Genomic DNA, 17,703 nt, shown 5'->3' on the forward strand with positions numbered 1-17,703 from the left:
TACTTCTAGTAAAGTTGGTTTAGACTTCGATTTCCATTTTCTAGTGATTGCTTTTTGGTAGCCATCATAATTAGACTCAGCAAGGCCTTACTATATCTAAGCAATTCCGAGTTTGTATCATAGCTCAAAAAAATAATGTCCCTAGTAACTCCAACTTGCTCACCTAGCATCTCTGACAGAGCAGTCTGCAGGAAATTTTTAAAGTGTAGCAACTCATTACACTCCCAGAAAATATATTCCCAGTTACCTCTTTCTGCCCCATCACACCTCCAACATTTGCTGTTTACCTGAGGAAAAATATTTTGAAGTCTGCCTGGGGTATAAAAATACCTATGTAAACACTTTCAGGCAAAGATCCAAAATCTTCTAGATTTTGTTGCGTATGTGGGAGACATACATATATCTCTTCCATTGTTTCTTTGTGAATTGCTTATCTAATCTCTCTTCCCAGTCCTTCCTAACCTCCTCTGATTGATTCTTATAGTTATCATGCAATATTTTATAAGCTTTACTAATTATTCATTTCTTAATGGGAACTTCTGTTCTAGAGTCTACTAAAAACTCTGCTAGTGCTGCTCTTTCATTTAGGACTTCCCTCCCATTTCTTTCTCTTTGCCTATACCCTGATATCAATCCTTGATATGGAAGGCAATCTTTAGCCTGCTGTCCAAATTCGTTCTTGGGATCTTTCCATTCTATTATCATTCCCTCTCTAGTTATTTGCTCCCAGTATCTTGGTTATTTTGCCAGTTTTCTCCAATACATTCCTGCCCCCCTCTTGTCTATTATCTGTAATCCCAATTGCAGTCATCCCTATCTGAAGAATCTCCTTTCTTCATTCCTGTGTTGGCTTAGTTCTTAGAAGACCTTCTGGTACTGTATGAATATACTATTCTGTATGATTATTGTTCTCCTTAAAGGTCTGCATCCAAAATCCCAGTCTCTCCCTGTTACTTGAGCTTCCCCCTGTTTCATTATCATCTCTTTCCACTTTGAATTATAGTTTTCTGCTTGTGCTATGTATAGGAGGCTTAACTGTGTTCCTCTGAAATACCCCTTCAACTCGGATAATCTCAATCCTCCCTGTTCTATTGGAAGAATAAACTTATCCCACTTGACTCTTGCCATCTTCCCCTCCCAGATACATTCCTTCAACTCTTTATTAATTGCTATCCACAACTCCTCCTCTGGTTGATAAAAGTATGCCTGAACAGTGTGTAAGACTAAAGGCACTAAAAACATGTTAACTGCTTGTATCTTATTATCAATATCCATATAATAGAGCTTCCATTTTCTCATTTTTGTATTATCTTTTGTTTAGTCTCTTCCCACATATCCTTAACTGCCACACCAGCATCATTTTTAACCCCTACTCCTAAATACTTCATTTTATCATGTCCCCATAAATATGTTTATTGCTGAACCAGTTTATATGTGGTTACATAATTTACTGCCATTGCTTTTGTTTTTGCTTCATTAATTTTGTATACCAAAAAGGTTTGAAACTGTCTCAATATGTTCCACAACACTGTAATGTCTCTTTCTGGTTTTGTCAGGTATAAAGCAATGTCATCTGCAAATAGAGCCAGCTTTTCTTGACTACTATAACAATTATATCCTTGGATTTCTAAATGCCTTATTTTCTTTGCCAGTGGTTCTAAATATAATGAAAATAACAAAGGGGAGAGAGGACACCCCTGGCTGGTTCCTCTGCTCAGACAGAGATTATCAGAGAGGACTCTACCCACTTTAATTTTTGCATCTGATCTTTTATATATCCTCCTAATCAACCTTATAATTTTATTAGGGAATGCAAATGCTTCCATTGCTCTGCTCATAAAATCCTCAGCTTACTTTGTCAGATGCTTTCTCTGCATCAAGACCCACCAACAACAGTGGTATTTTCTTATATTCTGCTTCCCTCTGGATCATCACTGTTCTGTTTATGTTGACACATGTCTGCTATCCCTCCACAAAACCACATTGATCCATATCTATCAATTTTGGCATTACTTTTGCAATTCTTTTAGCCATTATAGACAAACATTTTATAATCATGATTTAGTATTGACAGTGGCCTGTATGAAGCTGGGTCTGATGGCTCTTTACCTTCTTCAGGTAGTGCAGCTACTACCTCTTTCTTCCAGGATGTTGGTAATTCTCCTCCTCTTAATATACTGTCAAACAAAACCTTCCAGATCTTCATCAGTTTTTCCCTCCTAGCTTCCAAACTTCCACATGAATACCATCTAATCCTAGGGACTTTCCTGTAGATTGCTTATACACCACCATTTTTATCTCATCTCCTCCTATCCTAATTGTTAGTAATTGAGCCTCGTCTCCCTCTAACCTTGGCATATTTAATTCTTCCATAAATATTTCCATTTGTAATTTTTCACAATTTCCATATATCTATGCTTTATACAGACTTTCATACAATTTCTGAAATATTTCTAATACTTCTACAGAATCCCTTGTTATCTTCCTTGTAATAGGTCCTCTAAGCTTGGTGATAGCACTTTCTACTTTCTGTTGTCTGAGTCTTTGTGCTAAAAGTTTTTGTGTTGCAAATTTATCAAAAAAAACAGTTGCTTAACAGCAATCTCTCTAAACTCATACATATTATCAAGTTAGTCCCTTAATTTCTGTTTAGCATTCTGTAGTTGTTCCTGTTATTGTTATGTGAGATTCCTCCTATTTTGCAATAATTTAATATTTTGTCAGTCCCTCTAAATAATTCTTGCTACTTCTTAACCATATCTCTCTTTCTTTTATTTCCATCCTATTTTTAAATTATGTTTTAATTTTATCCCACTCCCTAGCTATATTTTCAGAAGAAGTTTCTATCTTCTAAAAAAGCTCCTGAATAATTTCTACTACCCATTCCTTAAAATTCCTCTCTTCAACCAATAGGTGGGAAAATGTCAGGGTCTCATTTTTGTTTCATTACCTTGCATTTTTATTTTAGTTATTATTGGCACATGATCTGAAATAGTTATTGGGGATGTATCAAGACCTTCAATTAAATGCACATGTCCCTGTGAAGTGTATATTCTGTCTAGCTTAGCCCAGATTTTGTATCTTGGGGAATAATATGTAAATTCACTCTGAATTCACATCTTCCATGCCAAATATTTTCATAAATTTCTTTAAAAATCTACCTTCCTTTGTTATATTTCCCTTCCTGGGCCTCCCAGACACATCTTTGCTGTTGCAAATCAAATTCCAGTCCCTACCTATAAGTAATATTCCTTGCTGAAAGCTGATTATTTCTCCCAGTATTTTCTTTAGCTCTACTATAGCAGTTTTGGGGGGAATATAAATACATGCCAGTGTAATTTTCCTCCCTTGCCAGTAGCCCCTTAGTACTACAAATCTACCATTGTTGTCTTTTTTTTTCTCTTCTATTACTATTGGGGCTCCTCTTGCAATTAATATAAGCAGCCCCCTCTTCCTTTGCCAATAGCCTTGTATTTCCCATGATTCCTATGTTTCCTATATGATTCATGATTAACATCATTATAAATATGATATGCAAATTCTCATGCTTATCTCACTGTATATGTGAATTCTCTCATATTTTCTTCATTGTCTGTGACATATGATGTCATAAACTTACCTCATTACATTATATGCAGTATGATATACTTACTTCTTCACAGATGTGTAATGCAAAAAGTATTGCAATCATTCCAGTGGACGGATACTTCCCGTGATGATTTGTCCAATTATCATGGATATACTTTAAAAAAGCAGGATTCAGGATCATCACCTACAAAAGAATATGCTTTCTGGTTACTTTAATAACAGAATTGTATACTTGTAGGTTAAGCAATATTTGAAAAATGCAAATCTTATTCAGTAATGAAAGCATTGTGTTGCTGTAAGATTTTTTTAACATTAATTTTATAAATAAACCCTTATCTTCCATTTTACACGAACAGGTCATTCAGGTTGTATATATTGCCATTAATTATAATTGCTAACACATTTTTTTTTGGATAAAAAAATTTAAGTAGAAAAATTACAAATATTACTACTAATATTCTTAGTGAGCAATTTATGTACAAGATTATCAACATTTAAGAACAATGAATAAAGAAGCTGAAGAAAAAAAAAACAGGTCTTAATAAACCAGTTCAAAAACAACCACATAGAGAAGATGATGTCACAAGGAATTGTGCACAGCAAGCTGAAAGCTTTCACCATTAAATCACAAGTCAGTAATAGGCTACAGCTTAAATTATTCACAACTCTTTAATAAGTAGTTAAGTGCTTTCATCCACAGGACATCATCAGAACTACCATAAAACACCACTGACACAAATATACATCCAGTGTTACATCACATGAGCAAGTTAAGCCCAGTAACAATATATTGCAAGTACTATATGTTGCTGATGGAAATATTATCATTTATTCACATAGAAATGTAACTGCGGCAGTGTGGGCATTGTATATCTAGCCAACGGAGAACCCTTGTCAGTGTTTTTATGTGGGCAGGACAGAGTGTACTTTGCAGAAATGTATCTATGAGCATTGTTATGACATAGAAAAAGCTAATGAGAACAATCCACATGCCACACAGTGTAAGAATCATAATATCTTTGTAGACTACAACAAATTACTATTGAACCCAGTGGGTGCCGTGGAAGCTTAAGTTAGAAAGCAATAAACTTATGTGGCAAATTAGGCTTATTGCTGGGAACTGTCCAAGAATATATGATAATATTTTCATTAGCGGCAAATTAAAATTGCGCACTGCATGGTTTTAGCTGTATTTTTATTAATATATATATTTTACTAATATATGTGTTTAACATATTTGTATGGAAGTGTTATAATACTTTTAATATATTGTTAAATTTTATTTGACATAACTTGGTCATGTGATGTAATGCTGGATGTATATATTTATGTCAGGGGTGTTTTGTGGTAGTTCTGATGATGTCCTATGGATGAAATACAATTTAAATAGGTGTGAAGACTTTCACTTGGTTTACTGACTGTGATTTACTAGTGAAAACTTTCTGCTTGCTGTGTACAGTTCTTTGAAACAGCATCTTCTCTGTGTGGTTGCTTTTGGTTCTTAGCTTTGGGCACACAGATTTGGCTTTCTGTTCTCTTTTTCTTTTTATAAATAAACATGTTACTTGGTGTCTATCCGTTCTGTACTTCAACATTCACTTAATCTTTTTCCTAACCACTTGTATTACCTAAGGCATAAGAGAGTGCTGGAGGGAGGTAAGCATTTTGCAGTGCATTAGTTACATAGAAGTGTCTGGTGTACTGTGTACTCTTAGATCTCCCACATTCCAGGAAATATTCATTTTAATTATGAATATTTACATGTCTAACCATTTCATAATGGCTTAATTTGCTGTTGTGTCCTAAAGATTTGTTTTTAAATATCAGCATACTATAAATATTATACTGCTGTTGCATGGTTACATCAGGTCATATAGTCCATTAACAGTAAATGGGTATCTGCGCCGATTTATTTATTTATATGTATTAGTTGGAACTTTCATACTTTGTTGGCATAGGCCATTTTGTCAGTGGAGGCCTGGTGAGAAAATCTTCTAAATAAAATCTCAATGATATTACTAAACAAAGAAAAAAAATCCAACCATAGTAAACAGTGTGACAATGTGTTGACAAAGAGTAGATGTAAAGTACAAGAATCTAAACTGACAGGAAGGGCGAAAAATCAATAATAGTACAAAAATCAATAATACTGCAATTTTATGAGTAAGGTATAACTTGATACAGGATACTAAGTTTACTTATAGATGAGGAACTAAAATAGGAATGCATTCTGAACTCAGAGCTTGTAACATAATAGATGTACAGGAGAGAACTGATTAGAAGTATTCTAACAGCTACAGTGACAATGCTGTTAAAAATCAGTAACAACATTTTTACAAGTTTTAAGTTGATACAAGGTACTGAGTGTGCAGTAAAATTAGCAGATAATAGATGAATGATGACAGCTAAGTTGATCGAAAGGAAAGCTGGAACATGTAACAAAATATATAGAAAGGCTTATATATGTGTTCTGTTTATGTACCATTTGAGAATTGCCAAGTGTTTTCAGAGCGACTTTGCTTACCCGAGCCTTACCTTAGTGGTTATCCACTGTTAATAGTCATCAGTTTCAACAGTAATCAAGTGCTAACTCAACTACAGGTAAATGCAAACATGGGAAATATTGCATCCAAACTTACCAGGGAAGTACATTTTAAATTAAAGATTAATATGACATGAATGAAACTCTCACTAAATCATATCTTATCTATTATGATCCTATATAAAACGTATTTTACAAAAACATTTTTTTCAGTTTTTCAGTAATGTTAGTCAAATATTCAGGTGTTGCATACAGAACTATTCAGATATTCAGATCATAGAGGGATTGATTTTTGCATTACTACTGTTCATGACTGGAGAAGACTGGAATGAATTAACAAGTGAGCCTTTGTAAGATAATAGAAGAGGAAGTCCTTGAATTTTGGATCATGGTCAAGTCTGGCTTATGATAGGGGAGCTTTTAAATGAACAGGTTATAGTAAAGTGGCAGTGGCAGAGGAAGGTAAAGCAGAATGCTGAGATCAAACTGAGTAATCTGCTCCAGATGACAGTTCCAAATCCTGAGCAAATTGCTAACTCCTGGCATCAGTATGTCCTATGTGCAGAAAATAATATAACAGCAAAATAAGGATATACTACATTAACTCCACCTATTTAACAGCACATTTAAATGTAGAATATCTATTAAATTCTTTTTGGCATGTAAAAGGTGTGATTGGTAAAGATTTACATCATATCAGTCTTTTTTTTTCTCCAAGCCTTGAAATTCTGAATCAGCAGCCTAGAAGTTCTATAATCCCATTCTAAGCTCTTCTTGTATCATATCAGAATATTCGCTGAGCACTACTTATCTTGTCCTTTTTGTGTTTACCTACCTCATAACATTGTGTAATGGCATTATTATGATTGCATGCCTCATTATCTCTCTGCAAATTCTGAGATGCCTGTTTTTCAATAAGCATGTAATATGTAACGTTTGAATATTTTATTGTGTTTTTCCCAGATTCTTTGGCCTTAGCAGTGAGTGAATGGGTTCTTTAAGATAAGTCCATTACACTTGTTAACAGACCTTAAATAACATTAAATGAACACTTTTCTTTCGAATATCTTTCTAGAAGCTTTACCATTTGAAGAACTAAAACATGCAGTTTTCTTTGTATTAGAATATTAAGTATTCAGTCCCCCAGGTAGGAGAGGGAGGAGATATGGACAATAAATGGAAAAAAAAAATGTAAGATGAAAATAAAGTTGGGTGCTCTCTTTTTCAATAACTTCTGCATTTTTGCTTTCTTTGTTAGTATGCAGGTTAAAAACTCTATTATACAACTCCCCCCCATTAATATTCAAAAACATGAACGCTGATTGGTCAGCAGCGTGCACGTTGTAAATCAGAGTTATAGTAATGGAAAAAGGTCCGATTGCCCAGACTTTTTCCATTATTATAACTCTTTTTTCTCACTGTTTCGCTATGTTAAACTCCTTTAACATAGCGAGACAGTTTGTAAAAAGCAACGGAGATCTTGCTTTTTTCAAAACTGTCTCGCTATGTTAAATGGGTTTAACATACTGAGACAGCTTTAAAAAAAGCAACGGAGATTCTCCGTTGCTTTTTTTAAAGCTGTCTAGCTATGTTAAACCCATTTAACATAACGAAAACAGTTTGTAAAAAACAACGGAGATCTTGCTTTCTCCGTTGCTTTTGCCCACAGTTCTGATGTACTGCGTAGGCATACACATGCGCAGTACATCAGAACTGCCGCAGAATACCAGACAGCGGTGGAAGGGCAGCAAGGAGGCATTATACCATGCCATTATTTAAGAAAAGTAATTTTTTTTTCTTAAATAATGTCATTGTATAATAGCATTAATTCACTTCTTGGTGTGGGTAATGCTGGATTTACCCATGGTTGGCTTTGTTTGGCCACTCGGGCTTCGCCCTCGTGACCGAACCACGCCAACCATAGGTAAATCCAGCATTACCCACACCCAGGCGTGGGTTATTGCTATAATAATCTATGGGAACCAGCAAGAATTATAAAGAACAAAATTAAAAGAACTAAAAAAGTAAAGAGAGGTTTTTATTAACCAAAGTATACCAAGATTGTGGAACATTGTTCCCCTAAGGATTAAGGAATCATAAAACTTGAGAAAATGTTTAAAAGTCAACTATACAATAATATTGGCCTGAACAAGTACTTACACAATACATAGGAGACTGCCATATTAAAGGTCTTGCTGACTGATGGTGGCAAGGGATTAATTATGTAATTAGGTGACTTGTTCAGTAATTGTGAGCCTGGCTTTGTGATGCAGAGGGACAGAAACTTGACTGTGACTCAGATAACTGGTGTTCAGTTAGTAGTCCTGGCATTGGATGAGACAGGCAGGAAGGGGGAGGAGTAAAGTGGTAAAGACAACTCTCCTCTCCCTGGAGGGGGGGGGTAGGGAGTGTTGCACACACTCAGGGGCAGGGCACATAAAGTGCTGCAATTTCCCTGGGGGAGACTGGGAAATCTCTACTTAAGCTTAGTGGAGAGGGGCAGGGCTGTTTGACAGGATACATCCCTTGTGAAGGGGGGGGCACTCTTCACTGAAGCCTGTTACATGCACCCTTTGGTGCTTCACCAGGTGTTTGTGGGGTTAGGGCAGTACATAAAAAACAAACTTTGAGCCATCAGTGGTGGCTGTTGAATGATGGCCCATCTCAGTTGACACTTGTCTCAGTGATGGAGAAGAAATTGGGAGGAGTCTAATGATTAGGACATCTGGATAAAAAAGGGAGAAAAAAACTTTGAGTTATGATGCATGTGTTTTAGCAATCAGACTTGGGATTTCAAAGTCACTAATAAGTCCTCCTCATATGTTGTTTCCAAAGGATATTATTTCTCCAAGGAGTCTCATTAATTTAAGACTTCTGAAAAACTAAGAGCCTGAAAGGTTATTTTGTTCACTGGAGTAGTTTATCTGCTTTGTCTATTAAAGAAAACCATTAAACTTGCTGTTCTTTTTCACAGAGAAGAAAAAAGAATATTGCCTTATGTCTCCTCAATTAAGTAGCAAATTGCGCTCATTATTCATTTAAAGGCTAATGCCCGAAATTACAAACATGGCATTGCTTTGAGTGGTACTTCCCAAATAAATGAATTCATTAAAAAGGTCAGACCTTAACTGAATGGGAACAGTTACACACAAATGATTATTCTCAGGCCTGATGTGGCTGCTTGGCCCAGTAAATCCAATTAAATGACTTACACAAAACTAGACATTATACATCTTTAGGGTGACAACCACAGGTAAAGCCAGTAATGTAAAGAAAACGAACACTGGCCAGTGAAACAGGATTCAAAGTTTAATTAGCACTTTTATCTGTTGTTACACTTGACTTCTTCAGATTAAAACCATAATCTGAAGAAGTCAAGTGTAAAAACAGACGAAAGCGCTAATTAAGCTTTGCATCCAGTTTCACCGGCCAGTGTTTGTTTTCTTTATATTACATCTTTAGGGTGAAAGAACAAAACCCAAATCAGCATACTGTAGCTCATCCCTAGTACATCACCTAACATATACTAACATGCAATCTGTCACTTCATAGCTGATGGTTCTTCTGTCAGATTGAGAATAAGCAAAGTGAAGTTATATCTGCACATCTGAATATGCTTTTATTTTTGTGTGCACACTCTAAATGCACTCTTACACAAAGAGATACTCTTTTACACCAGGAAAAGCAAATTAAATTACAGTAGTTGATTCCATATTTCTTTTGCAGGATAAGTTAGTTTCTGTTGTAAATGTCTGGAGCAAAGTTAATGCATTCAGTAACTATAAAGAAACATCTGAAACTGTGACATTTGATCTTTAGTTCTGGTTTGTCTTCAAAATCTTCCACACACAGATATATATGTATATATATATATGTATATATATATATATATATATATATATATATTATATATATATATATTAGATAAAAACTTCAAGATAAACTCAGCCAAGCTAAAGGTTTTACTGCGTGATACCTTAAACCTCTTGTAACGGAGGCTCATGCGACATATGAAAATCACCCCTTAAGGACATCAAGTGTTTCAGCTACATAGCTTTTGAATATACATGATTTTTTTTTTTTTTTAACATTTTTAGTCTTATGGGTACATTAAGTCCATATATTAAAAAAAAAAAAACACTGGCTCAGACATGCATGTTTCAGCATTTTCATTATCTTCATCAGTATAGCATAAGTGAATAGGCTGGCTATACTTCACAAATACAGGGTCTTAAAACCCAGCTGATGGCCATAAAGAATAAAGTGTCTGCAAAATATCCCAAGTAACATCCAAACGAAAGGGTAATAAGGGCACACAGACAAACCATTCAGTAGAAACTTCAAGAAAATCTCAGCCAAGCTAGGGTTTTCACTGTGTGATACCTTAAACCTCTTGTAATGGAGGATCGTGGGATGCATGCAAATGATCACTTAAGAACATTGTTTTGGCTACATGGCTTCTGAATGTCCATAACTTTTTTTTTTTTACTTTTTAAGTCTTTATAGTTACAGTCAGGCCAACAAAGCCAACATCCTCTAGCGGTGGATATGCATGACTTAAAAAGTAAAAAAAGTCATGGACATTCAGAAGCCATGTAGCTGAAACACTTGATGACCTTAAGGGGTCATTTGCATATATTCCATGGGCCTCCATTACAGGAGATTTAAGGTATCACACAGTGAAAACTTTAGTTTGGCTGAGTTTTTCCTTGAAGTTTTTACTGAATGGTTTGTCTGTGTGTCCTTCTCACCCTTTGGTTTGGATCTCTCTGTATGTATATATATATATATATATATATATATATATATATATATATATATATATAAAACTTTAAATATGTAACACATTTCCAAAGATTATATATGTTTTCATCAACAAACAAACCCAACAAACCAAAATCAATCCATAAACCTTAATGAATACACCAGGCTTTGGAAACTGAACAAATGAACAATGAACCATCAAAGTGAGCACATTAAACTAAATGCAACCCCCCCCCCCCAGTAATACACCAACAACATATACTGCCCACTCTTTGATCTGTAAATGTCACCACATAATTAAATCAAAGGGAAAACAACCTATCACAGCATTACTAAATTGCTACATTTATACTGTTGAAGTACTTCATATATTGGACATCTAACTGTAAGATATAGACTCAGACCCAAGCCTCGGTGTTAGGGAACTGACTCTCCCACACTATCACATAGCTGTAATCAGCATGGTCGTAGTCATCTTTAGCAAGACTTGACAATCTTTGACATCAGTGAGTCCTGCATTCTGCTCTGTCAACAAGTTATAGAAGAGACAAAACCACTGATTAGCATTCCAAGCCATACCTTATAATATTTCAGGTCTCAGAACCACCAGTGCATTGTGACAGTTGGTTTCCTAATTTCAAAGGTTTTTTGTTTTTGTGACTTGGGTTAGTGAAAACATATTATGCAGATTCGTGATGTAATACTCTCACACCACCTCCCCAAGAAAGTTGGAACCCACAAATTTGAAAAGCAAAACTCAAATTTAAAGGGTTTACTAAACTGTTAAACAGGAAGGAGATGTTGTTAAAAGCAGTATTATGTGATGTAGCTATAATGTCTTCCATACTTGCTCTTGCTTGGATTGTAGACATAAAATTTATTTTTTTACTGTTATCTTATGTTTCCCCCACCCCACACTATGCTTAAAAAAGGTATACATGTCTTTAAATATTAAAATTAGAAATTAATGTTGGTATTAGTTTGGCTTTTAAAACCCATAGGTATAATATTTTGTTTAGGTAAGCAAACTCTTTCACAAACAAGTTACTTATATGAGCCAGTACAGTGCATGGAGATGTAAAACTATGACCACGTTGCAGGTGACCAAAACTGGAATAACTGTAGTAGGTGGTTGGGGAAGAGTAGAGTGAATGGTCATTGTTGGCTCATCCATCCTGGGGGGAGAGAGGCAGGCCTGACTTGCCACACGTGTGACATCTAGCTGAGCATTAAATGTTCACTCTGTGGAGCTTCAGCCTAGTGATTGCAAGCTGTTATGCGTAAGTCGTACTGTGAGGCGAGAGGAATTCAGCATGTGGAGGCATTCTGACCTTTAGAAGCCAGTGATAGTGGAGAACAGAGAATGGTAGAGAAGGGGGTGCTCTACTGGGGGAGAGGATAAGCTGGTCTGCTACCTACTACCTTACTCTCACCATGACTGGATGAACTCATTGGGGATTCCCGAGCAATAAAGAATGGGCTGTAAGGGATCTTGCCTCATATGGGAATTCTTGCCTTCAGCAACTGTGGAATGAATGCGCTGACTGGGTACAAGTAATGGAGCCATGGAGATATGTGTTGTGGAGGCACTAGTTTAGAATAAGGAACTGAAATTCATAGTCATCAGCCCTCAAACAGCTCACAAACTAACATAGGTCTAAGTGTGGGAAGCTACTATATTACTTTTCTAGATTTACTGAATACCTTTATTTTTATTTTGGAGACTGTGGTCCCCAGCTGAGTGTACTAGTCCTCATACAGCTCTTATAACCATATGAGTGTGAACCCCCTGGTTTACTGGGCTATTGACAAATTTTGACCTTAGTAAGCCTTAATGTTTTGGAGGGTGGTCAGATGAAAAAGAAATCATCTCAGTACAAAAAGTATACCAGAACAGACTCTTAATCCAGGAAACTGTAGAAAATAAAACAGTACAATGGATTATGACAAAACAAATTCAGATTGTGAAGAAAGCTTAATACATTTTAAATAATACCAGTTAACCACATCATTAATGAAACTACTGTATGTTGTTGATAGTTTGCATTTTATAGCTAAACACTGTTTTTTTTTTTTTTTTTATAAACTAATTTTGTGTTCTATTTGTCACAGTTTTGGCTGGAATATCAACAAAAATTAAACCTTCTGTAAAAGAGAGATAATGTTCCATGCAGTAACCTGGTAAGTATGATTCACCCTTACAGAATCTAAATGTATCTGTATTATTCTGTCATTCAAATGCTTGCTGTATAACTCTTTATAAGCCTTTTTTAAAGTATTTTGATTTCTACTTCAAAAAGGCAACATAGCTCTAGCCATAAAAGAAAAGGGAAGTTAGTCACACAGACATAATATATATATATAATCTATATAGTTGTATTTTGATTAATTTAAACCTCACAACCTCACTTAATCTAAACAACTGAAAAAAATCTCATCTAAACCTGCCCTAAAATATATAAACATATTGAACCCAACAGACTTACTTAAAGCAGTATTGCCATGGAGATTCTCCCCCATACTGCCCTGACTTACTAACATCAGTGATCACAAAATGATAATTTTTTTTTACTATCAATCTTGTATGTGCATGTATGTAGTATAGGCTAGGATTAGATGAAATGTATATTTGCCCACATTTTTCAGATGGGATTAGATGAAATATATGTTAGCCCACTTTTTTTCAATCAGTTGCATTTAGATAAAATGAGTGCTAGATAAAGTAAAGACCACATATGTGTGTGTGTGTGTGTGTGTGTGTGTGTGTGTGTGTGTGTGTGTGTGTGTGTGTGTGTGTGTGTGTGTGTGCATATATATATGGGAACCCACTGTTGTATCAAAATCCTGAAATGCTGAATGACAAATGGACACACTTAAATGACTGAAGTATACAACATTGACATATTTAAAAAACAAGAAACAGCTGTGTGAAATCACAAAACAGTAGGATAGAGGAATCTGCCCCTGCCCCGCTGTGGTGTGATCTTGGAGTTATTATATATATGTAATTAGCAGGGGGTGTAGTGGGTGCAGAAGGGCTTTTTGTATTTTTTTCCTTATTTTTGTGTTTTGTGGTTTGGTATTTCAGGTTCTATTATTTGTTAGTTGAGATTTTGGGGGTTAACTAAACAATATGAATTTATATATATATATATATATATATATATATATATATATATATATGTATGTAGGCATACATGTGTGCTTGTGTTAGCATGTATTTTAACATACTGTGCATGGAGAAGAAGATATATGGCTTTAAGTGTGCCTTGAGTTTGTAAAGTTCACACAGCAACCTGGTTAGGAAAATAACTGTATTTGTGGAAACAGTGATTGTAAATTTAACTTATATTTACTGCACAGTGTAAAGACCCTACATGTAAAACTACTTATGCTGATTCACTTACATGTAACCTTCCTAAAACACTAAGACCTCCTGCACAGCACAATCAAAAAAGGGTCCTCAGCCATCATATAAATTCTGTTAAAACACCACCCACAGCTACACACAATAACAATGCATTCAATGCCTCTACTGCTAAGATCTTAAGGCAAACCAGCACACAGTCAAATTTCCTGGTCATTGGTGATTCTATAGTGAGTCACACCTGTATCCCCCTCATCAGACTGAGTAAGGAGACAGTCACAGTTAGCTGCCGTTCAGGAGTAGGATCCATCAAGTCACACAGGCACTCAGATCATTGAACCACAGGTACCAATAGGACTCTGTCATAGTCCATGTGTGTGCTAATGACCTGAGATGTACCTTCCTTGACTATAAGAAACAAGACACAATCAAGCTCACTGATTATATGTCTGAAGCAGGTATGAGCCTCGCACTGAGCAGCATACTACCTTCTCCAAAGGATGATGCCATGTTACCAACAGGAAATGATTGATTTTAACAATTAGCTTAGCTTCTGGTGTCAATCCAAGGGGGTACAATATTTGAGGGCCTGGGAGTACATGGTTGACAGACCAAGCTGCTTTGCCAGGGATGTTCTGCACTTATCCACTCTAAGGTTTTTGGATATTGGCAAAGACCTTTTCCACCCTCATAGTGCCTTTTTTAGGCAAAGCCAAACTAATAAACCTCCCAGATTTTCTGAACCTATGAAAAAATGCCTGAAGGTAGTACTGCTTGATGCTAGATATCTTAACGAGAAACTTCACTCCTTGCAAGCCTTCCTCAACCTGGATTTTGTAGGCATCTGTGTAGCAATGGAGACATTGTTTAAAGTTGTGCAGAGTATCCCAGCAATGCAAGCTTATAATGCCTTTCACACCTTTAGACCAGCTACTGCACAGGAGGGAACTAAAAGTGGAGGAGTCTCAGACTATATTAAAACCCACTTCACATCCAGACTAGTTAAAGTGTATGACACACTGGAACTTGTAAACAGAGTCTTGTACCATATCCTTCCAATCTACAGGTCCCCATCCATGTCCTAGGGAACCCATTACCTATCTCAATGTATTAGATGCCCTCACAATTCAACCCAATATGACATTCATGGTGGATCTCAACTACCCCTCTATAGATTGGGAGACCTGCCCCACTTCTAATGCACAAGCCCAGTGATTCCTAAACTTTGTTAATACCAACATCTTGGAACAGTTGATCCATTCTCCTACCAGGGTTACAAACACTCTAGACCTTGTACTCATGGACATGGAGGGCCAATATTCCTCACCAATATAACGTATTCACTCATCAGATCCGACCATAAGGCAATATTGCTTTACATAAAAATTAAATCTGGGGAGCCAGTGAAACCAAAAACATTTAGGAACTATTCCAAGGCTAACCTCTCAAATAAGTGACACCTTGGCTAAATTCCATGTATCCCCAAACCCAGTAAACACCATAGTATATGCTGAGCTATTTACAAATTCTCTGTACAGCCATATCAATAGCTGTATAGGGTGAACTGTGCCCACTCGTATTAAGAATAAGACAAACACAAAAGGCAAGCCACCCAGCTGGAATCTCAATATCAATTGGTTATACAACAAAGAAAAAAAATCTTGGCCAAGCATATGAGGAACAAAGCCAATCATATTAAAAGCCCCCTTACCAATCTAAACAGGCAGCTAAGAGGGTTAATTAATACTTTAAAGGATAAATTTGAAGGAAAAATAGCTTCTCTGGCAAAGGACAACACAAATCTTTCTACAGCTATGTCCGTAACCTCAAAGGAAATATGCAACAATGCACAGAACTTATTGTAAATGACATAACCCACACTGAACTGGAGGCCATTGCCAACCTTTTGGCTTATAGTTTCAGCTCAAATTTCTCCCTCCACTCCCCCCTCCCCCGATAGTCCAAAGGAAATACTGCATACCACATTCCCCCCAACCATTACTAGGGAACAGGTCATTGATGCACTTTCCAAGGCTCTGATAACATCCTGGGATGCTTAATGAATAACATGTAATATGACCTCTCTGGTCTACTTGAATCACTTTTCAGCTGGAGCTACAGTCAGGTTTGTGTCTAAAGAATGGAAGATGGCTATAATCATTCCCCTGCACAAAGGAGGTCCAACCACTGATCTGGGTAACTATAGACCTTACATGAGGATGTACCCTTAAGGCCATGTAAAGAATCTTCATGGACATGATAAATGAGGCCATAGGTAACCTGCAAATGCTGGACCCATAACAGTTCAGCTTTGTTAAAGGAAGGTCATACCCATTAAATCTGGTGGACTTTTTCAAGAGCGTCATCAAAGCATTGAATGAAGGTAAGACTGTGCACATAGCTTACCTTGACCTGGCCAAGGATTTTGATACAATACCCCACTCAGCCATTATAGACAAACTCACTAATTTTAGGTATAAAGCCTTTTGGCATCTACTGGATAGCCAGTTGGCTCACTGATAGGACCAAGGAGGTCAAAATAGTTGAGGTCACCTCCACTAAGAGGCCAGTCACTAGCAGAGTCTCTCCAGGGCACAGTACCAGGCCCACTCCTTTCTGGCATGTATTTCCCTGCTATGGAAGCAAATGCTGAAAAGGTCTATGGCTGATTACGTTTGCAAATGATTGCAAGCTGGGTGTTATCGACTCCCCTGCAGACACTAGCATTTTTCAAGAAGGCCTATCTCTCACTAACAAATGGTGCTAAAGCCATGGCCTTACACTCAATACTAAGAAATGAATAATCGTACCCTTTGGGAGGTCAACCATCCCAACTAATTACCATGTTGATAATACACCCTTAACAGTCGAGCAAGTGGTCAAGGCTCTAGGTACACACATAGACAGTAGCATTATCTTCGATCACCATGTGGTCATAGTGTTGAGGAAATTCTTTTATGTCGTGCAACTTATAAGTAAGGGCATGGCAGCTATGTCCAGAAAGGTCATTATCCCACTGCACTCTGCCCTTATCAGACCAGTCATACAGTACAATGCTTCATTTGGTATGTACCTGTATGTGGCAACTAGAGCAATCTCATAGGTTCTCTACAAAAAAATTACGAGGCATAACAAACCTGCCTTATGCAGAGCCCCTTAAACCCCTTTCCCTCTACTAAGTCTCTTATAGATTGCTGAGGGGTGATCCATGCCTGCCTTACAAGGCATCTGCAAACCCCTCATTTATGAATCCCCTGCATATCTGTAGGTTAAACAGTAACATAAATACAAGGTGTACTGACCCAAATTTTATCTGTAACTTAAACAAGAACATGATGAAGAGACAGACATGGGTGCCAGAGATTGCCCTCCTATGGAACAGGCTTCCCATCCTTGTGAAGCTGAGTTTGTCTGTTGCCCAGTTTAAGTGCAACCTGGGCTT

General features: G+C 36.6%; 1 protein-coding gene across 4 annotated transcripts in view; it reads right to left on the reverse strand.

Annotated features, from left to right (window-relative positions):
- Positions 1-17,703, reverse strand: part of LOC122816986 (CMP-N-acetylneuraminate-beta-galactosamide-alpha-2,3-sialyltransferase 2-like) — a 721,670-nt gene that overhangs the window by 55,749 nt on the left and 648,218 nt on the right. For all 4 annotated transcript variants that reach the window (XM_044090098.1, XM_044090099.1, XM_044090100.1 and 1 more), the window contains one exon: positions 3,653-3,772. In XM_044090098.1, coding sequence (XP_043946033.1) covers positions 3,653-3,772 — 120 coding nt within the window. The remainder of the gene's footprint in view (positions 1-3,652; positions 3,773-17,703) is intronic.

Source organism: Protopterus annectens, chromosome 12.part0 (assembly GCF_019279795.1).
Source record: "Protopterus annectens isolate FY-2018-M chromosome 12.part0, PAN1.0, whole genome shotgun sequence".
In the NCBI taxonomy this organism is placed as follows: Eukaryota; Metazoa; Chordata; order Ceratodontiformes; family Protopteridae; genus Protopterus; species Protopterus annectens.